This window comes from Oreochromis niloticus, linkage group LG4 (assembly GCF_001858045.2).
Source record: "Oreochromis niloticus isolate F11D_XX linkage group LG4, O_niloticus_UMD_NMBU, whole genome shotgun sequence".
Lineage (NCBI taxonomy): Eukaryota > Metazoa > Chordata > Actinopteri > Cichliformes > Cichlidae > Oreochromis > Oreochromis niloticus.
In genome coordinates this window covers 29,835,304-29,862,980 of record NC_031969.2, presented here as the reverse complement: position 1 = coordinate 29,862,980, position 27,677 = coordinate 29,835,304, and the positions used below count along the sequence as shown (strand labels likewise).

Here is a 27,677-nt window from a genome sequence, read left to right as displayed (position 1 = left end):
AATGGGTTTTTGGAGGCTTCATTGTCATATCAGCCGACTTCAATGCTCATTGTGTGATGACAGTGAAATTGTGACTCTTATATAAATTCTGTGCTATCCACAGATTGTCCATAACAAATACCATATTTGAGCGTGAGGCTAAATGCAAAGTGCCTATAACCACGATCAACGATGTTACAGCCACAGCTCCCTGCAACAATATAGATGAGGAACACCCGCTGTGATGGCAAACCCAAACCAAATGGTGGACATCAGAAGTGAATGGAGCCTTTATACTGAAAGAGTTCTAATTAAGCTTGGTTAGTTTCAGAGGCCTGTATGGTAGATTAGATGAGAGATTAAGAAGGGGGGTGAGAAAGTTCATTCCAATTTGAACAGGGTGCTGGATGTGACAGCTTCTTCTTTGGTTGAACTTTACTTAGGGTTAACAAAGCAGCTTTTGTCATGGTGGTGAACCAGTGGACCAGCCTATCCCCTCGAGAATAGGTAAGTATATGTGGCAGTTTGTCCAACCCAACTACATGTGTTTTGTAGATTCATCATAGAATTAGCACCTACAACTAAGTTTAAGACCGTGGTTCAAAGTCAGAAAATGTTGCAGTGCCCACTCCAGATTTCAAAGGATTGCTGCCCCAATTAGAGTAGTTCAAGTGAGAGAAGGAATGAGATTGATAGATGGATTGGTGAGGCATCTGCAGTGATGAAGATGCTGTACCAGTCTGTTGTGGCAAAGACAGACCTGAGCATTTAGGTAAAATGGCCAATTACCAGTTTGATCTACAGTCCCTGCACTATAGCCACAAGCTATGGGTAGTAAGTAAAACAGTGAGATTACAGATACAAGTGGCAGAAGTTAGCTTTTTCTGAAGGATGTCTGGGCTCTTCCTTGGAGATGACGATGAAGCTTGGTCATTTGGAAGGGGCTTAGAGTAGAGCTACTACTCATCCACATTGAAAGGAGCCAGCTGAGGTGGTTCAGGGTTCTAAGATACCTAGATGCCTCAGAGGTGAGATATTTTGGGCATGTCTAGCTGCGAGGAAGCCCTGAGAAAAACCAAGGAAACACTGGAGAAATTATGTCTCTCAGCTGGCTTGCCTTCCTGTCTCCCAGATACATGTGGGTAAGACAGGGTGATCTGGGCATTTCTGTTTAGACTACTGGGAAATGGATGGATGGATTTAACCAGGTTTAGTGAGAAGAGCTGGTTTAAAAATTAGCATGTATTTTCCAACTCAAGCCCACAGAGGTCTGACATAAATCATAAATGACAGACTTTTAATGTGTCACAAACACAGGCATTCTCATGACATATAACTGACCCACGTGTTCAATCATGAAACATTTGGAAACAATGTCCTGATGCGTTATTGCACACAGTTCATTTGAGTTCCTCACTTTTACAAGAAATTTTGCGATGTTTGTGTTGATCTGTGTGTCCTGGATAGTTGGCTGTCTGGTTAGTCGCTGCAGCTCCTTGCAGAAAAAGACCAGTTCTCTGCAGGAGCAGCCGGAGCTTCCTTCACAGCTGTGGGGTTTCGGTACAACGACCAAGGACTCCACCACGGCAAAGCAACTGCTCGTCTCTATTACTGAATTGTTTCTTTTTAATGTGCCACTGCACTCCAAACTAGTAACCAGTATGTTCTTATAAACACAACACTTATATTCATTTACACCACCACAAAACAAAGCAAAACCTCATCATTTCTATATCTTTTTAAAAAAGGAAACAAATGAAAAACACTAACTGTCAGATCGTCTTCTGTAGTTTAATCATCAGATGAAGCAGAGCTAGTTGCTCCTTGGTGCTATAACATAAAAGAGAAAGAGATATAAGCAGGTGTATTTAGGTAGGTATAAGTTTAGCATGTTTCTTAAACAGTCAGGGTCAAGAGTAGGCTGCAGTGATTCATTGCAGAACTCGAGTAACTTGATTACAACATCTTCTAGGCAAATTCTTTTCTTTGATGCTTTGTTTAATCCATTTAAGCCGAGCGAAGTTTGCGACTAAAAAAGTTTGCGACTAAAAATAGACTTGCAATAAAAAGGTATTTAGGGGTGCGCGTCAATTATAAGTATTTGAACATTAAGCCCATGCCGCTCCCACTTTTCTCCACAAAGAGCCTTGTAGAGGCTAAGCCTATTCTGAAGCCACTGAGGTGTTCGATGGGCGGGGTTGATGCGATGCTACTGTTGTGAGCAAAACTTGTTGTAATGAGAAAGTCCAATAACTCCTGCTCATCATCGGTTCCATTTGTTGTTCCACCGTTCATCTTAGTATGCAACGTGTTTGTTCCTTCTGACAAACACCACCTGATGGTAATTAAATATACCTTAATAACCTTAAATACAATCATTTACAAACTAAAACTGACACACATACACTACATAAGGTAATAAACCACAAACCTGATAACATAACAGCAGCAGTGAAGATGATGGTCTCATAGTTTAACATGGAGTCTGTCTCCACACACAGAGCGCCAAACAAAGAAGCGGAGCGAATGAAAGTGTGTTTCGAAAAGCAGTCTAAAACAGCGGCTCCTATTACTGTAATCACCTTTAAAGGCCAGTAAAACTTTGAGCCACTGACCCAGTGCTATTAGGCTGGACATTATTACTAACATTAATTATTAACATCTACATCATCAGAACATCTGTTTTCTGCAGCAGGAAACATTGCATCAAAGTCCAGGGCAAACCTCAGAGAATACTGATATGCTCACTTTTCTTCATTGCAGCTGGCGCATGCTCCTTTAAACGCTTACAGACACACACCCTTACTCATTCACTAACCCATTTAAACACATAGACATACACAAATACACATTTATTTACCCCTTAACATGTTAATGGAATAATCAATGGATATAAAATAATCAACAGCTAGTCAAGCAGTAAAGCTAGGAGCAATCTTGGGATTTTAGTTGCCTGAATCTGCCTGTTACCCCCTGTAGAGTTATCAGTCCAAGAGTACCAGTACTCCAGCGCAAGGAACCTCTCAGAACACTTACTGGTGTGATGCACATTTCTAAATTGTGTTTATTTTGTTCTCACAATGTCTGGATAGCTGGTGGAAATCTGGTGAAAGAATTGTAGCTGACTGGTTCTTGTTTAAACAGTTTTTGGGTGGTTGGGTTCCATGCTATGGTTTTGACCTCTTGAAGGAGAAAAAGGGCTTAAACTCAAGCAGCACCCACAGGGCAGGGCATGGTGTTGTTAAATTAAGTGTATCTTGTAGAAATCTCCCGCTTTAATAACACCACAATCATATTTGCTTTGAAAAGTTACACTGAGAAATCCTCCAGCATCTTCACTTGTGTCACACAAATGTTGTTCTAGACACAAATAGCTCAGACTTAAAATTTCCCCAAACCTGTGCAAAACCTTATCTTTCCTTTTATTGGTATCAGATGACGTAATCAGTCACTTGACCTCAGCCAAAATTAATATGAAGCCACGTGAAGAACTAGAGTGACAAGTATTTCTCATAGGAAGCTCTTTTGTCAACTGTTAGATAATGCTGGGATAATGATGGTGATTTAAAAAAACAAACGGGTCCATAAAGCATGGGTGCTGCTGGTATTAAAGCCAAACAAGAGCAAAGAAGCACAAAGATGTTCTGAAACGCATGCACATTTTTGAAAGTTTCAACTTTTTAATCAAAGCTGATATATACAAAACAAATGCAAAATTGAAGGACCTTCACTGGTAGTGTCTAATTTACATACAAAATATGGAACTGGTACACTTTAACACAGGGCCGTGCAGAGACGTTTAAAGGGGCGGGTGCTCAAAGTTAAAAAGGGGCACATTGAACCAGGCTGAATAACAACAACACACATTCATCAAGAATCTAATATGGGATCGCATCATACTACATTACTGTTGTGAGGTGGCAACAAGGCAAAGCAAACATAGCCTATGTTTTACCTGATGGGTACAATGTTGCTGTTGAGGGGTTGTTGCTGCTCCTGCTGCTGATAGTGCTGGAGGGTAGGGCTGTGCTGATCTGAGACTGTAGATATTAAAATGTTCATAGGAGAGATGGTAGCTGATTAAACAAGTGTTATGAGATAATAACTAAATGCAAAGAACATAAGAAAATGGGCTTGGAACCACAAAGCAACAAAAAACTGTGAGAAATAAACAAGGCTCTGCCTGTGAATCACACTGCTTCTCTTCTTCTTTCCATCCCCTCATTTCACATATCACTCTCCACTTGCTGTCTATCTGAGAACAAGGCACAACTTGCTATTGCAATAAACTATTATTTAATTATCCACACCTAACAACTGCTGCATTTAATCTATAATAAAATGATGACAGAAAAATGTTATAGAAGCAAAACATTCCAGTTGTGCTTATTATTATTTTTATACTGGAATACCTCTCCAACAACTGGTACATGTTAATGTTACCTGTGCTCTTTGTAATCCAGCTGCTGAGGGATCCACTGCCTTTAGTAGCCTCACACAGCTCCTACTGTTTCCTCCTCATGTCCTTACCAGCCATGTCTGGACAATGTTATGAGTAATAATTTAAAAAATCCATATACATAAAACACACACATGCACACACACACAGGGACATTTTAGACCTTCAGAATACTGTATATAATGTAGGCATCATGGTGCTGATCCAGAATCCTTCCATTATTATTTATTACTAGAGCTACAATAATAAAGCAATGAGGGAAAAACAATAATAAATATGAAATAATGTATTTATGATGATTCCATTTGTTTCACTAACCACTCTGTGCAGGCAGAAAGCTTATTACATTTTTTAACTGTAGAGATACAACAATTTTACTGCTATAAAATCAGCATTTTAAAATATAAATCTAATATAATCTGTGTCTTAATGTATGTTCTTTAAAATACAGCTTATGTTTTTTAAATATTATAATTATAATAATCCATAATTATGTGGACATGCATATTAGATGGTTTTTAGTGAAATATTATCCCTCCAGAAAGGCAGGAAAAGCCCTGTAACTTACTTTAAAACTAAATATGTTCCCTAAAACGGTGGGCAGAGCTACAGACCCATGACAGCCTTAACCAGTGAGCCAGCAGCTATGACCAGCACTACTTGTGCAGTTAATAAAAGGACAGCTAATGTTTGTCGCGCTGTTGCACACACAGCACGCTCATTTGTTTCAGTTCGTCAGTTGTCACAAGACAGCTTACCAACGTGTACGTAATAAGCTAATACTCCTGTGTGCTGTAGACTACAGTGTGCGCTGTACACCTACTTCCTGGTTTTGTCGCATCAGTCTGTGTGCCTGAGGTAATTTGTGTTTCTTCTACAGCTCCGGACCGCTAAAAATGCGCGTGCTCTTTATGAGCTCGTTCCCGGCTCGTAACCAGCGCGTTCTGCCGTCAAGGGCGATCATTGGTTAATGGTGATCATGTGACTGATGCAAGCCAGATCCTTTTATTTAGCAAATTGTGATTAATAGTTAAATATTATTGTCGAGGGGCACAGACAGGACTCCGCACACACACACACATTAAAAAAAAAATATATATATATATTTTTTAAAAAGTTGCCTCAAGAAAAGGGCACTTTGGGCACCCATCAGGAAAGGGGCAGGTGCTCAAGCACCTCTAGCACCCCCCTCTGCACGTGCCTGCTTTAACAGCAACATGTAAAGCATTGCACAAAATAAAAAAAGTAATGATAAAATACTAACTAAATCACTTTATTCTGCTGGTGCAATAGTAACCTAATCAATGCAATACACAAGTTGTGCTTGTTGCATGTTTCAGTACTGCCCACAGTGGGTTTATGATGATACACCAGTTGGAAATCAGTTGTTGGAACATGGAAAACATATTTATTTATTTATTTATTACTTGATTTCTTTGATTTAATCAGGGGATATTAAAATGATGAAGGTTGGTTGGAGCATTCCCAACCCAAGCTCAGAGAGGTCTGACATAAATCATAAATGACAGACTTTTAATGTGTCTCAATCACAGGCATTCTCATGACATATAACTGACCCACGTGTTCAATCATGAAACATTTAGAAACAATGTCCTGGCATGTTATTGCACACAGTTCATTTGATTTTCTCACTTTTACAAGAAATTTTGCGATGTTTGTGTTGATCTGTGTGTCCTGGATAGTTGGCTGTCTGGTTAGTCGCTGCAGCTGCTTGCAGAAAAAGACCAGCTCTCTGCAGGAACAGCCGGGGCTTCCTTCACAGCTGCAGGGTTTCGGTACAACGACCAAGGACTCCACCACGGCAAAGCAACTGCTCGTCTCTATTACTGAATTGTTTCTTTTTAATGTGCCACTGCACTCCAAACTAGTAACCAGTATGTTCTTATAAACACAACGCTTATATTCGGTTACACTGTCATGATGTGGCTGGCACCACGAGAGTGTTTCATTCTTCTGCAATGCTGCAATTTCTCTTGGTGTCAAAACTCTCTGAGAGCCACTTCCCAGAGTCACTAAATCTTCTCCAATGTAATTTAATGACTTTGTAAAACGATCACAACTTGTCATGGAACAGAAGAAGTCTTTGATTTCTGTGCTGGCGTCCTGAAGGGTAGCACTTCCTTGTCTTATTATTTTCTCATATGAAAAGAAATTCTTGAAAATCTGTAATGAAACTGACTGCGTACCAGAGTACATCTGCAACAGTCTGCTGTTCATGTCTTGAAAAACAAACACTGAATTGGCCCACAAAAGCCCCCAGTTCCGGACACCTTCTGTAAGATGCGTCAACAAATGGCAGTCGTACGAACAATGCTCGAGTCCATAGAGAGACGGTATCTGTGCTACAAACTGAACCAGACACAACTCTGCACAGTTGAGCTCATCCTGAGTGGCAAAGTGGGAGAGGAGGACGTGAAGGGCACAAGGAAGAAGCATCCAGTGCTTGTAGTACACTGCTGGTAAAACATTCCTCAGTATTACAGGAGAATAGAGGAGAGCAAATGCTCTCCACTCACAAGCTTTCCAATGCATCCTCTCACTGAGGCTCCTGGGACTTTGGCTGATTTCATTTGGTGGCTGGATCTCACACAAGGCTCTGTCCAGATCGTTTAAATGCTCATCTGTCAAATGGAAGTCCTTGCTGGCATAAAGCGGGTCGAACCACAGATTGACAAACTGACGGACAACGCCCAGACAAAAACAGTGCATGTAATCTGGAACAAAGCCTTTGATAATGTCAAATGACGGCAAAAGAAACAGGAGACTTGGACCTTTAACCCCCATTTGACTCTGGTCATAACTATTTCCCATCACTAACTCAGCAAGTTGCACTGTTTCAGTCTCAGATCACAGCCGTCCATCTGTATCGGGTAAACTCTGGTAAAAGCCCTGCCCTTTATAACCATCTCACCTTTGTGGTAGCAAAAACCACAACCAAATTCTTTGTTAAACGGCTCAAAGTTCTGCACCATTGCTCTTGCTATCGCATCACATGTGCATATTTTAACTGTTACCGTGGTGTGATGCTCCGAGCCGCTCTCATCTCTCCAACAGAACCCTGCAGTAGACAGTTTCTGAAGCTCATTAATGAACGGAGTCAAAAAACTCTGAACTTGTGGTTTTCCTTTGCCAAACCATAAAGTGTGCAACAGAACGTTTTTGCACCGTTCCACGTACGGTAGGTCATTGATGGTACACAGGATGGGCCAGATGGAGTATTTTGAGGAGCTGAAGACGGGCGAGCCATCGCAGTTGAAGGTGAGTGTAATACTGCCATCTTGTCTTTCACTCTTGTATTCATTTCCAGTGTGGACATCAGAAAAGGAATCATCCCTCGTGAAATGCTTCCCAAGCTTGGAGTGGACGCGTGCAAGGAGGTTTCTTAGCTGAATTTCTAGCGGCATTACAAGGAAGTAGTAAGCCTTCAAGATCAGATATTTTCTGTTCAAGCTCTGCTGGCACACGCTACACTCATTACCGGGATCCACACCAAGGTAGTTTGTACACCTGGGGCAATAAAAGTGAATCTCTGTCTTTCTATTGTAATCAGTCGAATGTTTTTTTAAAAAGCGAAGCGACTTTGGAACACATCCGGGTACCACCAAGTTTAGGAGGTGCAGGAGATCTCTGGTTGCTGCTTTTGACAAGCCGTGCTTCACAATGAACGCCAGGAGGAGCAGGAGGAGGGCTCCCATTGTGACTGAGGAACCAGCATATATCTTCTTCTCGCCACAGAAAAACTGCTCCTAGTAACACATGACAGGCCAGAAATATGCTTTAAAAGCTAAATGTAGTAGAAACAAACCAAAATTTAAAAAAATAAGAAATGAAAAATACTAACTGTTGGATCTTCTTCTGTAGTTTCATCATCAGATGAAGCACAGCTCGTTGGTCCTTGGTGCTATAACATATAAGAGAATGAGATACAAAATGTGTATTGAGGCAGATGATGTTTCTTAAACAGTAGACGAGGTGAAGGCTAGCAGAAAACTAGAGGATATAGGTGCCTGGAACCTTCTTATAGCCCCTGCACAATTATGAGTGGGGAATTTTATTGTAGAGAGTAGTCTCTTATATTGTAAGAGTAGTCTTACAATATAAAGCACCTTTAGGTGACTGTGGCTGTGATTTGGAACTATATAAAAAAATTTAAATGAATTGAAATAAATTAGCTGTTGTGAGCAACACATTTTGCAAGCTGTAATCCTGCCTCTTTCTAATAGGCAACAGGACATTTAAACGTGACAATCTATGGATGTTATTTAAGTGGCAGCCTCCAGTCTATGAACCCCCCCCCCAAAAAACCCCCCAGACTCAGTCTCCTCAGACTCCCATGTTTAAACTTCCTGTATGCATATACGTTACCATTTCATGGTCTGGATCTACCTTTTTGGTTTCTGCTTTCCCAGCTGACAGATGACTGGCCTACGAGTCAAAAAACGATGGATGATGACCATCTCAATGGCATAATTTTAGTATCCTTAAAATACGTTTCACTCAAGGCAGCTTCACATACCGTAGGATCTTCATCTTCGTCAGAATCAGATGAGTAAGAATCTGTGTCCCCGTCATTGTAGACTGTGTTATCTCTCGCAATATGCTGTCATGGATTGTAGCAAGAAAACAGAATGAGGAACCTTTTTCATTTTAGAAGTATAAAAACTTCTAAACATATTAGTAAACTACATATGCCTGACCCATGATTTAATGCCAATAATAATCCCATGTAATGTTTGACACCCCTGCTTTACCATTACATGCTCTGAATCTCCTCTTCTGTCATCTGTAGGCCCAGCAGACACATGACTGGCCTGAGATAAAGAAAATTATGATTTCTAAGCATGATATGATCACTTTCAACATTTATATATAATCACCATAGGATGTTTTGTAACTTCAGTATTAGATACTATTGTCTCCAAGTACTCCAACTAACTAATGGCCTCAATAAGAAATTTCAATCACCACCTTTTGACAACAGCTGTGCTACAGTTAGGTCCATAAATATTTGGATAGAGACAACTTTTTTTTTCTAATTTTGGCTCTGTATGTTACCACAATGAATTTTAAATGAAACATCTGAGATGCAGTTGAAGTGCAGACTTTCAGCTTTAATTCAGTGGGTTGAACAAAAAGATTGCAAAAAGATGTGAGGAACTAAAGCATTTTTTAACACAATCCCTTCATTTCCAGGGTTCGAAAGTAATTGTAATTAAATAACCTAAAATATAATGCTCAGTTTTTTTTTCCTTTTAATCCTCCGCCAGGCCTTTACTGCAGTGGCTTTCAGTTGCTGTTTGTTTTTGGCTTTTCTGTCTGAAGTTTATTCTTTAACAAGTTGAAGACTCAGTTGGGTTAAGATCAGGTGACTGACTTGGCCATTCATGAATATTCCACTTCTTTGCTTTAAAAAAACTCCCGAGTTGCTTTGGCTACATGTTTTAGGTTGTTGTCCATCTGTATTATAACAGCGCCCAATCAATTTGATTGCATCTAGCTGGATTTGAGCAGACAGTATGTCTCTGAACACCTCCAAATTCATTCGGTTGCTTCTGTCCTGTGTCACATCATCAATAAACACTAGTGTCCCTGTGCTTCGGCAGCCATGCATGCCCAAGCCATCACACTTACTCTGCCGTGCTTTACAGATGATGTGGTGTGCTTTGGATCATGAGCTGTTCCGCACCTTCTCCATACTTTTTTTCTTGCCATCATTCTGGTAGATGTTGATCTTGGTTTCATGTGCCCCAAAAATATTTTCCCAGAACTGTGCTGGCTTTTTTTTGATGTTTTTTTTTGTTTTGTTTAGCAAATTCCAGTCTAGCCTTTCTATTCTTGAGGCTTATGAGTGGCGCCTTTATTTACTTTCATGCAGTCTTGTGTTTATGGTAGACGTTGATATGGATACGCCTACCTCCTGGAGAGTGTTGTTCACTTGGTTGGCTGTTGTGAAGGAGTTTCTCGTCACCATGGAAATGATTCTGTGATCATCCACCACTGTTGTCTTCTGTAGCCGTATAGGGTTTTTTTTGCGTTGCTGAGTTCATCAGTGCTTTCTTTCTTTCTCAAGATGTACCACACTGTAGATTTTGCCACTCCAACTATTGTAGCCATTGCTCGAATGGGTTGTTTCTGTTTTTGCAGCTTACAGATGGCTTGTTTCAACTGCATGGAGAGCTCCTTTGACCGCATGTTGTCTCCTCACAGAAAAATCTTCCAAATGCAAGCATCACACCACAAATCAACTCCAGGCCTTTCATCTGCTTAATTGACATTAATGACATAATGAAAGAATTGCCCACACCTGCATATGAAATAACCTTTGAGTCAATTGTCAAATTACTTTTGGTTCTTTTAAAAAGAGGGTGGGACATATTAAGGATCTGAAACTCCTAAAACCCTTCATCCAATTTAAATGTGGATACCCTCAAATGAAACCTGAGTCAACACATTATGTCCATGTTCATTATATAACTATAGATGGAATATGTTTCAGTAAACAGATAAAAAAAACAAAACAACTTGTGTCAGTGTCCAAATATACATGGACCTAACTGTATATTTCATATGTATCTAGAGTGGCCAGGGAGGGTAAATAAGCTTCTTCAAAAACTTCCATGACTGCTCCTATAAAAAGATGAAAAATGCACTTGATTTAAATCTGGTTGCTTATTTTATTTTCTCCCTAGAAGTGCAACACTGGACAAAGAAGCTTGTTTGGATTGTGCACAAAATTTAAATCAGGTAAGTTTACTCCCTTTTTGCACATTTTGACTCTATCCTTGCGGCCAATCTCTCTGGATTTTACGTAATTTTGGATTCTTCTCTTTCTAAACCTTAAAAATTCTCAAAATGATAATTTACCGTTTGATGGTCTGAATCTGTTCTATCATCTGTTGGCCCAACAGACCCATGCTGAGCCTAGAAGACAGGACTTTGTTATAAACATCTTCATATGATCATTTTAATATTGTGAAAGAAAAAGCATTTCATTTACCGTAAGGCTCACATATAAGGGTGCTACTTCAGTATCAGATGAGCGGACATATATAAACTCGACATTACTGAATGTGATGTTACAGTCTTTATGATCATTAACTGTAAAATAACATTCAATTTTTTTTCTAAGGTTTAATAATTCTTATTATATAGTATTAGTATTAAGGTATTTTACCTTTTTATGGTTTGAATCTCCTCTTCTGTTACCTTTTGGCTCAGTAGAGCCATGACCAGCCTGAGAGACACAAAAAGATGAATCAAGGAATCTACACATTATATTTGGTAATTTAAAGATGTGAAACATCAATTTGTAGCTGCCAGTGATTTTTAACAGGAGTATTATCATTGTTGTGGTTGACAAGCCTCATGCATCAGTATTTGTGACTATGAATCTTTTCCTTTCCTCTATGTGGTCTGTCTTGTCCTCAGTGTTTTACTTTCAGTTATGCCTGTGTGTTTGTCTCTCTGCTTGTTCTATGTCCTAATTGTCTAGCTGGTGTTGTCATGTCTACGTCTCTCCATGTTTCCGGTTTTATTTGGAAAAATCTGTTGTTTCCATGTTTAATGTGTATATTTTTACGTTCCCTGTGGTGTCATTATGTTTATTCCAGTCAGCTGTTTCCCCATGTGTTTCCACTTCCCCTGATCACCACCTGTGTGTATTTAGTTTGTGTGTTTTCATTTAGTTTTTGTCAGGTTGTCTGTTTTCCTTCTCCCCGTCACTTCAGCTTTCCAATGTCTTTATGATTCTGTTCAGGGCATGTTCATGTTTCTAGTTTAGTTTAGGTCAGTTTAGGTTTTAGTTTAGTTTTTGCCACTTTTCGTGTTGCTTTGTTTTTGCATTCATGTTATCAGCCGTAATAAAGGCTCGCCTTTTGTTTAACCAGCAAGTTGTTTTCTTTCGTGTTCTGCTTTTGGGTCTGTTCCTTTAACACACCAGTGTTCCCCACCGTGAACACTGCTGTTACCAAAAAATCTGTGGCGGGCTCTAAAAAAGTTAGATAAAGCACATTCCTTTAGTGTTAAAAGTAGGGCTGCACCTATTGATTACTTAGTAACTGAGTATTTTATCAATTATTCCATCAATTAAATGAGTTATTGGATAAGAAATACTTTCGTCTCGGCAATAGTGAATATTCAAAGGAATTAAAAAAAAAAAAAAAATTTTTTTTAAAATGAACTGCTCATTAGTTTCCATTTTACAAGTTACAATGTTTTAACAGTTTAACTCACTTTAACTAACAGTTTTTGAAGGAAACATTTTATGAAATTTTAACAAAATAATTAATCACAATACAATACAATACAATAAGGCATCAATGCAAGCCAAACAATGCCATCAAATAAAATAGTCTTTAGTCTCGGTCTTCCTGGAAGACTTTCTTATATTAATAAAGAGCTCTGACAGTATTGTCTCCTGGATGAGGCAGATTTGGTGTCCTAATGTGTTTGTGTGTGTTTGAGCATTTAAAGTAGCATATCAGCATTTTAATTTATGTAATATAATTTATATTTATATTAACCTACATTAGGAATCACTCTGGCAGAAAGTGGGACTAATTTAACCATCATGTCACACTGAGTTAAGAGTGTAGATATGCTTTTATTTTGACCTCTGTGGATTTGCTGTAGATTTTGTCACTGTTTAAAACAAACACCGGTGGGTGGGAGGTCCTGAAAGGTTCTCTTTTCTTCATGTTGGAGCTCGTTTTGCAGTAAAGGTTTTAACGGTGCTTACAGGAACAGCGCTCCACCTGAGCTAACGGCTCCACCTCTCTGCTCTCCGCCGGGTGTGCAGATCCCATAAAAAACTAAGACAGCATCATCTTCACTGCTGCCGGTGTGTTACCAGTCTTTTTTCGTTGAAAACATGGGGCCTGCCTGCATTCATGTTGTAAAGCTTTTTATTCACATGGATGCTCCCAAATGCATCTTCTCCTGCAGGTCTGATTTTAGTTGCAAACGTGGGAGAAACCCTCGACTATACAAGTTGAGATCTACGCAGTCGTGCATTAATTTAAATGAAGCAACGAAGCAAAAAATTTAAAAATAAATAAAATAATAAATAAATAAATAAAATGCGTCGAATACGTTTTATGTATTATTTTTGTGATCCAGTTATTTGATCAACTCGATGACTCGCTGCAGCCCTGCAGACGTGCCTTTATGCACGCATGGCTGCACGATTTACTCTTTGCAGACTGATTATTAAGGTTACCTCGTTGATGATCTTTGTCTTTGCAGACGTCTTTGTAGGGCGTCCACTTCTCGGCAGAGTAGCCACAGTATTGAATCGTCTCCATTTATGCACAATCTCCCTAACTGTGGAGAGATGAATACCCAAAGTGCGTGCTATTATTTTATACCCTTTTCCAGTTTTGTGCAGATCAACAATTTTGGCTCGTAAATCTTCTGAGAGTTCCTTTTTACGAGGCATGATTCACATGAACAGGAATATCCATCAATAAAAGCATTTGAGTATATTTGTTGAGGGATTCAGCCACCAGGAAGCGCTCCCTCTGCACCGGAAGTGTGGACTTTTCCCTCATTATTAAAAAAAAAACAAACAAACAAAAAACCGGACAAAAAGCGACAACTTTCTTTGGGCTTCTGACAACCTAATAATGTGTTAAAACAACAAAGTATGAACTGCAAAGGTTACGATAACCACAGATAAGAAATTTTCACTCTTTTAAATTCCAGCCTTTTCTTCTTGACTGCTATAAATTAACCAGAGCAGGTCAGTGATTTAATATAGTCTCTATTTGAGGTTCACTCTAAGGAATCAGAATATGTCAAAAAAAATAAAATAAAAAAAAAATCATGAAATTTTTTTATTTTTTCCAACAAATGAGCTGCAAAGTGAATAAGAAATCTTGTCAAGATTTCTGCAGGGTTGGAAGGATGATGTCTGATCTTCCAGCTGTCAGTTTCTGGAGAAATTTCGCCTCGTAAGTCCCAAGAACATCCCAGAACAATTATTGGTTTGATGCACACTTCTAACTTGTGTTTATTTTGTTGCCACCATTTCTTAATATGGTGGTGTATGGCTGGGTTCCATATTGAAGGAGAAAAGTGACTTAAACTCAAGCAGCACCCACTGGGCAGAGCATTGTGTTGTTAAATGAAGTGTATCCTGTAAAAATCTCCCACTTTAATAACACCACCATCAATGCTTTCTAAAATGACGTCAAGAAAACTCCACCATCTTTACCTTTGTCATACAAATGTCGTTCTAAACTCAAATACCTCAAACTGAGATTTTCCCCAAACCTGTGTCCATCTTCTTTCCTTTTCTTTTCTTTCCTTTTGTTGGTATTAGATCCACAGTAGACAATGAGATTAACATCTTACTAATAGGAGTGCCCTGAGTGGCTCAGTGAACAACTCATCATTAGGACAAGAAGAAGAAGCATCAGCAGTTCCCCTGGGAACAATGACAGGAGACAACCCAGAGTGTCTGCAGACTCACAGTGAAAGGAGGAAGGCGAGGCTGGGTTCAGGAAAACACAAAACAGGAATTCCACAGTGTGTGATAGACAAGACACAAATGTAGTACACAGTAAACAGCCTGTGGACTGACTTAACTGGTCATAAATGCGATCTGACATTCATCTTAGTCACAAGACAAACACAATAGGTTAGACAACAGAGACAAAATTATAATTTTTCGTGTTTTCATGTATTGGATACTTGTTGGTGGAAGAATTGAATCTTATAGACAGCCGAACCTTTTGTCAGGATAATCTTGTTTGTACAGTGCTGTGAAAAGGTATTTGGGCCCTTCCTGATTTCATGGTTTTTTGCATATTTGTCTTGGATGTTAAAGATAACGAGACAAATTTAAATATTAGGCCAAGATGACCTGAATAGTTCAAAATAGTTTTTCATTTATTGAGGTAAAAAAAGCTATCCAAACCTGCCTGGCCCTGTGTGAAAAAGTAATTACCCCCTAAAGATAATAACTGATTTTGAAACTTTTAAGACGTGTTTGTGATAACCGGCAATGAGTCTGTCACTTTGTTGTGGAGGAATTCTGGCCCACCTTTCTTTGCAGAATTGTTTTAATTCAGCTACAGATTTGCCCGAACTGCTTTGGTACACCTTGATTCTCAAACTCTCTCAGTGAATGGCTCTCTTGAGATTGATCTACAACTTCTTTACATGGGTTGTACTCTGATATTCTGAACTCTCCAAAATATGATGTTTTGGGTTCCAGGGAGGTGACTCCTATGATTGTAGAAAGAAGTCACATTCTACATTAGTCCAAGGGGAAATAGCCCCAACTCCCCATGGACCAGTGCAGATCCATCTAATGACAACGATAATGATGGTGATTTTAAAGACTTATGGAATCCATAAAGCATGAGTGCGTCTGTCATTAAAGCCAAATGAGAGAAACAAACAAAGGTGTTCTGAAACTTAAGGCAATTTTTCAAAGATTCAAGTTTTTAATCAAAGATGATATTAACAATTTGATGTTTAATACAAAGCAAACATGAAATTGAAGGACCTTCACCGGTAGTTTCTGCTACATACAAAACATATGTACAGGTGCACTTTAATGTACAACAAGAACACTGCAAAACTGAAAAAGATAATAATAAATTTTAATGCACTTTGTCCCGCTGGTGCAATAAGAGCATAAAGTAATGCAATACAGAAGTTGTGCTTATTGCATGTTTCGGTACTGCCCACGGTAGGGTTGTGTTGGACGTATCACCTGTTGGAAAATGGACAGCATGTTTTGTTATTTGAGTTATCTGATTTAATGACGGTTGTCAAAGTGATGATGGTTGGTTGGAACATTTCCAACATTCCCAACCCAAGCTCAGAGAGGTCTGACATAAATCATAAATGACAGACTTTTAATGTGTCTCAATCACAGGCATTCTCATGACATATAACTGACCGACGTGTTCAATCATGAAACATTTGGAAACAATGTCCTGGCATGTTATTGCACACAGTTCATTTGAGTTCCTCACTTTTACAAGAAATTTTGCGATGTTTGTGTTGATCTGTGTGTCCTGGATAGTTGGCTGTCTGGTTAGTCGCTGCAGCTGCTTGCAGAAAAAGACCAGTTCTCTGCAGGAACAGCCGGGGCTTCCTTCACAGCTGCAGGGTTTCGGTACAACGACCAAGGACTCCACCACGGCAAAGCAACTGCTCGTCTCTATTACTGAATTGTTTCTTTTTAATGTGCCACTGCACTCCAAACTAGTAACCAGCATATTCTTATAAGCACAACGCTTATATTCGGTTACACTGTCACGATGTGGCTGGCACCACGAGAGTGTTTCATTCTTCTGCAATGCTGCAATTTCTCTTGGTGTCAAAACTCTCTGAGAGCCACTTCCCAGAATCACTAAATCTTCTCCAATGTAATTTAATGACTTTGTAAAACGATCACAACTTGTCATGGAACAGAAGAAGTCTTTGATTTCTGTGCTGGCGTCCTGAAGGGTAGCACTTCCTTGTCTTATTATTTTCTCATATGAAAAGAAATTCTTGAAAATCTGTAATGAAACTGACTGCGTACCAGAGTACATCTGCAACAGTCTGCTGTTCATGTCTTGAAAAACAAACACTGAATTGGCCCACAAAAGCCCCCAGTTCCGGACACCTTCTGTAAGATGCGTCAACAAATGGCAGTCGTACGAACAATGCTCGAGTCCATAGAGAGACGGTATCTGTGCTACAAACTGAACCAGACACAACTCTGCACAGTTGAGCTCATCCTGAGTGGCAAAGTGGGAGAGGAGGACGTGAAGGGCACAAGGAAGAAGCATCCAGTGCTTGTAGTACACTGCTGGTAAAACATTCCTCAGTATTACAGGAGAATAGAGGAGAGCAAATGCTCTCCACTCACAAGCTTTCCAATGCATCCTCTCACTGAGGCTCCTGGGACTTTGGCTGATTTCATTTGGTGGCTGGATCTCACACAAGGCTCTGTCCAGATCGTTTAAATGCTCATCTGTCAAATGGAAGTCCTTGCTGGCATAAAGCGGGTCGAACCACAGATTGACAAACTGACGGACAACGCCCAGACAAAAACAGTGCATGTAATCTGGAATAAAGCCTTTGATAATGTCAAATGACGGCAAAAGAAACAGGAGACTTGGACCTTTAACCCCCATTTGACTCTGGTCATAACTATTTCCCATCACTAACTCAGCAAGTTGCACTGTTTCAGGCATGTGTCTCAGATCACAGCCGTCCATCTGTATCGGGTAAACTCTGGTAAAAGCCCTGCCCTTTATAACCATCTCACCTTTGTGGTAGCAAAAACCACAACCAAATTCTTTGTTAAACGGCTCAAAGTTCTGCACCATTGCTCTTGCTATCGCATCACATGTGCATATTTTAACTGTTACCGTGGTGTGATGCTCCGAGCCGCTCTCATCTCTCCAACAGAACCCTGCAGTAGACAGTTTCTGAAGCTCATTAATGAACGGAGTCAAAAAACTCTGAACTTGTGGTTTTCCTTTGCCAAACCATAAAGTGTGCAACAGAACGTTTTTGCACCGTTCCACGTACGGTAGTTCATTGATGGTACACAGGATGGGCCAGATGGAGTATTTTGAGGAGCTGAAGACGGGCGAGCCATCGCAGTTGAAGGTGAGTGTAATACTGCCATCTTGTCTTTCACTCTTGTATTCATTTCCAGTGTGGACATCAGAAAAGGAATCATCCCTCGTGAAATGCTTCCCAAGCTTGGAGTGGACGCGTGCAAGGAGGTTTCTTAGCTGAATTTCTAGCGGCATTACAAGGAAGTAGTAAGCCTTCAAGATCAGATATTTTCTGTTCAAGCTCTGCTGGCACACACTACACTCATTACCGGGATCCACACCAAGGTAGTTTGTACACCTGGGGCAATAAAAGTGAATCTCTGTCTTTCTATTGTAATCTGTCGAATGTTTTTTTAAAAAGCGAAGCGACTTTGGAACACATCCGGGTACCACCAAGTTTAGGAGGTGCAGGAGATCTCTGGTTGCTGCTTTTGACAAGCCGTGCTTCACAATGAACGCCAGGAGGAGCAGGAGGAGGGCTCCCATTGTGACTGAGGAACCAGCATATATCTTCTTCTCTCCACAGAAAAACTGCTCCTAGTAACACATGACAGGCCAGAAATATGCTTTAAAAGCTAAATGTAGTAGAAATGAACCAAAATGTCATTATTTCCATAATTTAAAAAAATAAGAAATAAAAAATACTAACTGTTGGATCTTCTTCTGTAGTTTCATCATCAGATGAAGCAAAGTTGGTTGCTCCTTGGTGCTATAAGACAAAAGACACAGGGATATTAGCAGGTTTATTAAGTTCAGGTGCATGAAAAAAACCTGCTGTCATGCTCACAAGCTCCTCTTCACCTACACATACAGTCTCCAAAATAAGTGACTGAACTAAGGAAAGGTATTTAAATAAAAGTTGAACAAAAACCTCTCCTAAAACTTCACGGTAAGATGAACAGTACTACTACAAACACTTCTATACAATACCGTAACTCAGAGGTCACCAATGGTCATTTAGGATGTATCCTAAATGGCTGAGGTTCAAGAGGTGAAGCCTAGTAGACACTTAGTGGTTACCTGTGTCAGTACCTTTGAAGCACCCATGCACCTAGTAATTCATAACTTCAAACGTAAATACAATCCAAGAGTGGTGTTTTGTTATTGTACTTCTGTGTTAGCCATTAGTGTACTTGATACCAAACACCTGAGGGCAATCTTCAATAAATGACTGTGCAGAAATATCATCTGATCATAAGTCCTATGCCTTGGATATCTGGGTTAAGTGAGGATCAGAGATGCCACCATATCACCACCTGGTTGGATCAGAGGGATTGGTCTTGCATTGAATTCCTCTAGATAGGTGCCTCAGTGGGCCATGTTCAAGAACCTGCATGATAGAGGGAGCTGAAGCTGTGGTCATAAGGACATTGGCTCCTGCCATGTTAGTCACCACAGACCCAATGGCAGACAGTGGAGGTCAGTGAGGCCATGAGGCTGAAGGAGGATGCTTTCTGGGGTTGGTTTTACCCGGGGGTCTCCTGAAGCAGTAGATGGGTATCGAAGGATCACAAGAGCTGAGGCTTCTATAGCAGAAGCAAAAACTTGAGTGTGTGAGGAGCTCAGGGTAGCCAGGGACTCAGGGACTTTTGGCTGGGCTCAAGGAAGTCCTCTCTGAAAAGGAAAGCAGGCCTTGGTTCAGGCCTTGTATGTTCAGAGAGGAACTGATAACCAGGACTGGAGCAGTGTAAAGAGCACCAACTCCTAACCTCTAAATCCAAGCTGTGTTGGAGTCTTTGGCACAAATTCAGGTACATTTTCAGTCTGTGTTGGACTCCATCAGGTTTGCTCCTGTATCCAATCATATTTGGGACAAGTATGGAAAGGTTCTCAAGGCGTCGCTGGGATGAGAAAGGTATCCCCTTTGGGAACTTAAGAATATCATCCACATTTCTTGCAGTTGAGGTGGTTCTGTTAGCTTGATGGAGCATGACCTTTAACATGCATTGCAAGCAGCCTGTTGCTGAGTCTGAAATGTCCAAGATGACATTTAGGACTCTAAATCTAAGGCCACGACTTTCTGCTGGAAAATGTTAGAATTCTGCCTTTTGTTTCGGGGAAAGATTGCTAAAGGTGAGGGTATTCAAGAAACTTGGGATCTTATTCACAACTGATCAGAAGGTAGAACATGGATTCGACTGCTGGACTGGTGAAAAGGTAAGGAAAGGTTGCGAATACAAGTGGCCAAAATGATTTTCCTTCATAGAGTGGCTGACCTAAGCCTTAGAGATAGGATGAGGAGCTTGGAATAGAACCTCTGGTCCTTCATGTCAAAAAGAGAAAGCTCCAGGAACAAAAACCAAAGCAAATGCAGAAGTGGAAAAAAACTGTACTTCCTCCAGTGATCACTTGAGACTGGGTTTAAAAAAAACAACAAAACAGAGTCAATCCCCACAGATTTCTGGCAAAATGTCCAGAAATGATCATGTTTACAGTCTGGTACAAAAAACTGTTTCCCTCTCTATGGCTAATGTACTGCTTCACAACTACTTTATGATGAGCGGTGTTTTTATTTTTACTCACCTGTTTGGATTCTATTAAGGCTTCAGGGTGTGATTGACTGACAGGTGTGCTACCACAGCTGTTGTTGCCAGTAGCTTTCTGTTAGACCCTCACCTTCATAAATCTGAGCCACTAAGCTGGATGTCTTGATTGTGTTTGTGGTGCTGGTTCCTCCTTTAATTTAATTATCTGTAGGGTTTGCTGTATTTTTAACTTTTTAACTGTGCATCAGTTCTACTGAGTGAATTTCTAGTATTGTATTGATCTTTTATTTAGATTAGCAGGTATCTACGTCTGTGCACTGCAGCCATACAGTTTATGGGTGTAATATGACTGTGTGGATACACAGTAATTATTTCTGCATGTGCATATTTACCATTTCATGGTCCGGATTTCCTCCTCTGCTCTCTGCTATTCCAGCTGACAGATGACTGGCCTACGAGTCAGAAAAGGATGGCCGATGAGCATCTTGATGTCATCATTTTGATATCCTTAATATCATTTTTACTTGTTGTTGCTTCACATACCATAGGGTCTTCATCTTCATCAGATGAGTAGGAATCTGTGTTGCCATCACTACAGATGGTGTTATCTTTCATAATAACCTATTGAAGATTTTAACAAGAAAACAGAATGAAGATGCTAACTGCCCCAAATTTCACTTCAATAAAGCAGTTTGGTGGAATCTGATGAGATAGGAGTTTTGGATTGTGGATGTGGAGCCAACAGATTTGCAGCAACTGTGTGATGTTATTACATTTAATGCAATAATGAATTAGGGTGGTTCACAAAGTGGCTGGTGATCATATATGAAGTTCTGCAACATCACCTATGTAAAGGTCCACTTTACACTATCTGCTATTTTTTGATCCCTCCCTAAAAGGACTAGAGAGGTCAGCTTGAATGTAACTGCGGCCAAATCTAGATCAGGCATGTTAATAATAATGAGATGGTATTTTTCTGTTTTTCCTATGTGGACTATGTCCATTCAGTGTCTCTCTAGATTTTAAAAGGTAAACAGAATGAGGGGTTCTTCTCTTTCCAAACAATGCTCAAACTGAAGGAACTTTACCATTTTATGGTCTGAACTTCCTCCTCTGATATCTGACGGTCCAGCCTAGAAGACAGGAAATGATGAGCTACAAACGTCTCCATGTGATAATTTTAATACTGTATGGTAGCTAACACACCGTATTCTCTTCATCTGTTGCTTCAGTATCAGATGAGTAGGAATGTTTAATCTCTACATCCTTGTGGGTGGTGTTAAAGTCTCTCTGGATTTAAAGAGAAATATAGAATGACGTCTTTTATCAGATTACTTTTAAAAATCAGATATTTATTTTATGCAAATATTTAAACAATTTTATCAAATACATAAACACTAACGTCTTGTTCTGTAGTCTCGTCATTAGATGAAACAGCAGTAGCCTTTCCTCGCTGCTATAGAGAAAGAGACAGAATATAGATGTGAGCCAGAAGAAAAAAACACAAGTATCCACTCACTCAAGCACACTTTTACCTTCATATATCCAGAGACATGACAAAATAAATAACCAAAACCTCAGATAAGCACTAAAATAACTACTGCCATATAGTAACCTAAAATGAAACATTATGTTCATTTAGAACATAATAACAACCACTAACTCTAACACAGAGTTAGTGGTTATCACAGCTATAGCAATACCCACATGTCATTCAAAGCATCCATCCAATAATACATCGCTTTAAACTTGAATACAATCCAAATCTGTGAGATGTGAAAACCTTTTACCCCAGTAAACTTCTTGTAAATGGGAAATTAACAATGGAGAGCATGGAGGTCCATGGAGATAATCCAAGTCAATCCACAGGGCTAAAAATCAAAACCAAGCACAGAAGTGCCAAAAACTGCAGTTCCTCAAGTGGTCACATGAAACTGGCTTCAAAAATGAGTCAAAACCCACAGTGTCATGTTAAAATGTCCAACTTTAGAAGTAGACATGTTCACATCCTGGTACAAAAAACTGATTTATTAGTGATATCTTCTTTTTACTCTTCTATTTGGGGTGTGCTTGATTTGACAGACAGCTGCCCTGACACAGGCAGCTGTAGCCAGTAGTTGTCTGCCAAGCTTCAACTTGGCTAATTCAAGCCAGTAAGCTGGACTTCTCGACCATGTTTATGGCGTTGATTCATTCTGGAGCATTTTAATGGGATTATCAGAAAATAACACAGTTTGCTGTGTTGATTTTTTTGTATTTTATTGATCTGTCACTTGGCCCTCATTAGCAGGTATTTGGGTATGTGTACTACAGCCATAACGTCTATGAATACTGGTTGCTGATAACTTCATTCTATTCTCCCGTTCAAATGTGGTCTTGCACTGAAAGGCCAACATGGCTGTGGCCAAAATACCAATGATGACACTTCATGGTTCTCCACATACCCACAGATGATATGACCATGGTTGAGTCCATCCTTCATATACAATCTATATGTATAACTCAGTCAGTTAGTTCTACTGCTAGCAGTATTAACCTGAAATTTCCAGGCAGACGACGTGGACTGGACAAAGATACCAGCCTGAATACGACTGGAGTGAAATTTAGATCAGATATGTTTTTATTTCATAGTTTTCCCAATATGGAGTCTTTGCACATTTTGACCAGACCTCATTTTCTCTCCATTAAGGGTTATAATCCCTCTGAACAAGTAAACAAAATTAGAGGGTTCTTGTGTTTTCAAACTTTAAAAATGAACATGTTTTACCGTTTTAAGGCCTACACCTCGTCCTCTATTATTTGATGGTCCAGCAGACGCACGTCCAGCCTAGATGACAGGAAGGGATGACCTATAAATGTCTTCATATGATCATATTAATATTGTGAAAAACAAAGCAGAAAACGCTTAATTTATTCTGAGCTCACACACCACAGGATCATCATCTGTAGCTTCAGTATCAGATGAGCAGGAATATATAATCTGTGCATCACTGCGGACAGCGGTAGAGTCTCTCTCGCTTTTTAACTGAAAAATAGAATGATATCGTCTTTCTATTGTTCCCTCCAAAGTTCATCAGTCCTTGCATTAATAAATTTTTACCTTTTTAGTGTGTGAATCTCCTCTGTCTTTTGGCTCACTAGGGCCATGACCAACCTAAGAAACAGAAAAAGATGCATCAAGGCATATGTTAAACATTAATGTGTGGCTGCACCTCGGATATCAACCTGTCATTGATTTCAGCAGTGTGATTAACATTTCTTTAACTAAACGAACCCATCATGTGAACAGCCAGACCTTTGGAGGCATCAAACATTAAAAAATAATTTCATACAAATAAAAACGAAATCCTGGGCAATACTGCATTTTTTGAGACTGGAAAAGTAATGTGCCCTCTTTGTTGTGGCATGAAATATGTCACCCATGTTATTTAATTTAATTCAATTCAATTTTATTTATATAGTGCCTAATCAGCACAAAAGTTGCCTCGAGGTGCTTTATAAGAAAAATAATACAAATAAAACAGAGAAACCCCAACAACAGGGTTTAACAGACATGTTGATGGTTTGGAGGAATTAATTACTTACGTTAACTCAGAAAGATCAATTGGAGAAAAAGAGTCTAGATTAATATCAGTGGTACTGAAAGTAGCTGTAGATAATGTTATATCTGTGACATGATTGAGTAATTTTTTCTCTAATGGTTAAAATTTTATTTGTGAAGAAGTTCATGAAGTCATTATTAGTTGATATTAAAGGGATGGTTGGCTCAACAGCGCTCCGACTTTTTGTCAGCCTGGCTACAGCGCTGAAGAGAAACCTGGGGTTGTTCTTATCTTCTTCAATCAGTGATGAATAATAAGGTGTTCTAGCTTTACAGAGGGCTTTTTCATAAAGCAGCAAACTATTTTTCCAGGTGTTCTACAATAAATCTTCCAGATTAGTGAGACGCCATTTCCTCTCCAGCTTATGAGTTATCTGCTTTAAAGTCCATGTTTGAGAGTTATACCTGGAAGGCAAGTACTTCTGATTTGAGGCTTTCTTTTTCAGTAGAGCTAGAGTATCTAAAGTTGTACGCAGTTAAGAAGTACAACTATTAACAAGATAATCGACCTTTGTGGGAGGAGCATTCAGGTACCTGCTCTGCACTGTGTTGGCACAAGGCGTTGAAGAAGATAACAGTGGGTGAATTATATCCTCACACTTAGTTGCAGCACTTATAGAAAGAAATCTACTGTGATGAAATCTACTCCCCACTACTGTCTGAGAATTCAGACAGAAACTCTGAGTAAGGCCCAGATAGACAATCGATAACAGCAAATAAAACTGTTTTTTGAGTTTTTAAGCCAGAGAGGACAAGGCGAAGCATCAGGCTTTCAAATGAATTCAAACTCCGCCTCGGTCACTGGTTGATTAACAAGCTGGAGTGGAAGATTTGAGCTTCGAGGATTATTGAGGCACAGGATATCCTGTTCATCTCGTTATTTCTCTGTGTGGATGTGTTTCACAATAACTACTGAAACAATATTGTGCAAGTCTTTGTGGTTAATTACAGGGGGTGAACTGACAAAAATAAATGACTTACATTTTGTAGCTAATCTAATTAAAATTCCTTTTTAATCTAAAAGAAATGAACTGAAATGACTTTCAGAATAGTTCATGCCTTTTTTAGGGTATAATTATATATTCACACTCTTTAAAAACACATTTGCAAACAACATTCGGAGATATTCCGGCTCTTAGAAAATGTAAATATAAAAAATATAAATATAAAAAATCCCTCGTGAAATGCTTCCCAACATGTAAGTGTGACAAATCAGAAAGAAGGCTTCTTGATTTGTCAAAATTGCATGTTTCACATATCAAGGTAATTTTAATATTTCTGACAACCATCAGAAAGGATTACAAAGCCACTTATTAGGCTTTGCGACATCAGTGAACTACAGTGTGAGACATCATCCACAAATGGAGAAACTCTGAACAGTGGTAATGCTTGTCCTACCAAAATTACTCAAAAAGACTAAAAAGGAACACACACACACACACACACACACAGACACACACACACACACACACACACAGACACACACACACACACACACACACACACACACAAAAGAACAACTTCTAAAGAACTGCAAGCCTCACTTGTCTTACTTTATGCCAGCATTCATGATTCAACAAAAAGAAAGAGACTGAGCAAAAAAGGCATCCATGGGAGAGTTCCAAAGAGAAAACCACTCCTGACCAAAAAAAAGATTCTGTGGACTAATGAGACAAAAGATGAACTTTTTGAAAAGTTTGATTTCCTTTACATCTGGCGTAAAACTAACACAGAATTTCATACCACCAGTCAAACAAGATGGTGATAATGTGATGTTCTGGGGCTACATGGGCAAAAAAAAGAAACAAAAAACAACCTAGTCTAAGTCTGGACTTAATTCCAACTGAGATGCTTTGGCATGGCCTTTAACAGGCCGTTGATGCTCCAAAACCCTCCAGTATTGCTGAATGAAAAACAAGTCTGCAAAGAGTGGGCCAAAATTCCTCCACAGTGAAAGACTAATTTCCAGTTATTGCAAATGCTTGGATGCAGTTCTTGCTGCCAAGGGTGGCAAAATCATATACCTCCCTTGGTTTAGGGGGCAATTATTTTTCCACACAGGGCAGGGTAGGTCTTAAAAGCTTTCTTCCCTCAATAAGTGAAATCATCATTTAAAAACTGCACTTTGTTTTTACTCAGTTTGTCTTTGCCTAATATTCAAATTTGTTTGATGTTCTGAAACGTGTGACAAATATGCAAATTATAGTAATAATGACTAAAAAAAGACATTTTTTTCAGTGTATCTTGCAAGTACTTAAACAAAGCCTCTTTCAGTAGAAATGATTTAATGACATAAGGTTTTGCGGGGTTTTTCTTTGGATACAATGTTACCACATTGAAACATCAGAGTAGGTGAATAGCACCGATCATTTGTTACAATGTAATGCAGGAAAACTCCCGGCTCATCGGATCTTACTTTGACACGTACCTCCCACCTATACACAGCTGGCACCACTGGCCGCTAAATAATAACTTCCATATTTTTTTCCTTTCCAGTTGAGACCAGTTATCCGAAAGCTGTGAGGCAGTGTTATTTTCATCAGGGTTCAGAGCTAAGAAGCCCGTCTGGATGCAGCAGGCGTCTAGTTTTGCACACATGGCTGCTTGATTTGCTGTTTGCAGAGTAATTAAGGGTTACCTCGCTGATCTTTGTCTTTGCAGACGACTTTGTAGGGCGCCCACTTCTCGGCAGAGTAGCCACAGTACTGAATCGCTTCCATTTATACACAATTTTCCTAACTGTGGAGCGATGAATATCCAAAGTGCGTGCGATTATTTTATAACCTTTTCCAGCTTTGTGCAGATCAACAATTTGCGATCGTAAAGCTTCCGAAAGCTCGTTTTTGCGAGGCATGATTCACGTATTCATTACGGGTTTCAGCTATCAGGAAGCGCTCCCCCTGCACCGGAAGTGTGAATGGATATAGTTTTTTTCTTGAAAAAAAAAAAACAACTAAAAAAAAAGGCAAAAACTGTTTTTCTTTTTTGGAGGGGAAGGCTTTATAATAACGTAATAATGTGTTAAAAACAACAAAGTAAAAACTGTAGCCACTATTATTATAGTCTCTTTGACCTTTCTTCTTGACTGGCAAAGATTAACCAGGACAGGTCAGTAGTCTCTGTTCGATGTCGTTTAAAGGAATAATTAAAAATGTCAAGTTTTTCATGGAACCTCATACATTTTTTTCTATAATAAATGAGCTGAAAAGTGAATAGGAAACATTAGTCGGACATGACTTTGTTTTAATCCTTAATCCTTGTAAACAGCCCATAATTATGGAGAAACCACAGTGTGTTATACACAGGATGCAAACGTGCTACACAGTGGAAAAACACCCTGTCGAATGACTCAACTGGTCATACATGTGACATTCATCTTAGTCACAAGACAAACACAATATGACAATAAGGCAAGGTAAAAAAAAAACAAACTATCCAAACCTGCCTGGCCCTGTATGAAAAAGTAATTACTCCCTAAAGCTAATAACTGTTTTGCATACTTTTAAGACCTGCAATAAAGTGTTTTTGATAACCAGCAATGAGTCTGTCACTTTGTTGTG

At 39.4% G+C, this 27,677-nt stretch overlaps 2 protein-coding genes across 7 annotated transcripts; both read right to left on the bottom strand.

Moving 5' to 3' along the window:
* Positions 1-78: 78 nt before the first annotated feature.
* LOC102077492 (uncharacterized) lies at positions 79-27,012 on the bottom strand. 3 transcript variants are annotated; one of them, XM_019357671.2, is made up of 13 exons: positions 26,756-27,012; positions 23,617-23,670; positions 23,446-23,541; positions 23,284-23,343; positions 21,919-21,972; positions 21,723-21,806; positions 21,605-21,649; positions 21,060-21,137; positions 20,909-20,968; positions 18,680-18,739; positions 17,593-18,567; positions 6,338-7,237; positions 79-1,642 (listed from the first exon to the last, which is right to left on the bottom strand). In XM_019357671.2, exons 1-13 carry the CDS (start codon positions 26,969-26,971, stop codon positions 1,277-1,279), a joined length of 3,048 nt encoding a protein of 1,015 aa, XP_019213216.2. In that variant the 5' UTR covers positions 26,972-27,012; the 3' UTR covers positions 79-1,276. The 3 variants fall into 3 exon arrangements, with proteins under 3 accessions (XP_019213216.2, XP_019213215.1, XP_019213214.1); XM_019357670.2 differs by lacking the exons at positions 79-1,642; positions 6,338-7,237 and adding an exon at positions 5,649-5,928 and having other exon boundaries at positions 16,284-18,567; XM_019357669.1 differs by lacking the exons at positions 79-1,642; positions 6,338-7,237 and having other exon boundaries at positions 15,887-18,567.
* On the bottom strand, positions 7,235-13,979 carry LOC109201885 (uncharacterized). 4 transcript variants are annotated; one of them, XM_019357672.2, is made up of 8 exons: positions 13,677-13,979; positions 11,634-11,693; positions 11,324-11,380; positions 9,211-9,270; positions 8,976-9,059; positions 8,846-8,884; positions 8,301-8,360; positions 7,235-8,205 (listed from the first exon to the last, which is right to left on the bottom strand). In XM_019357672.2, exons 1-8 carry the CDS (start codon positions 13,893-13,895, stop codon positions 7,273-7,275), a joined length of 1,512 nt encoding a protein of 503 aa, XP_019213217.1. In that variant the 5' UTR covers positions 13,896-13,979; the 3' UTR covers positions 7,235-7,272. The 4 variants fall into 4 exon arrangements, with proteins under 4 accessions (XP_019213217.1, XP_019213220.1, XP_019213218.1 ...); XM_019357675.2 differs by lacking the exon at positions 13,677-13,979 and adding an exon at positions 10,374-10,672 and having other exon boundaries at positions 11,634-11,676; XM_019357673.2 differs by lacking the exon at positions 8,846-8,884.
* Positions 27,013-27,677: the final 665 nt, after the last annotated feature.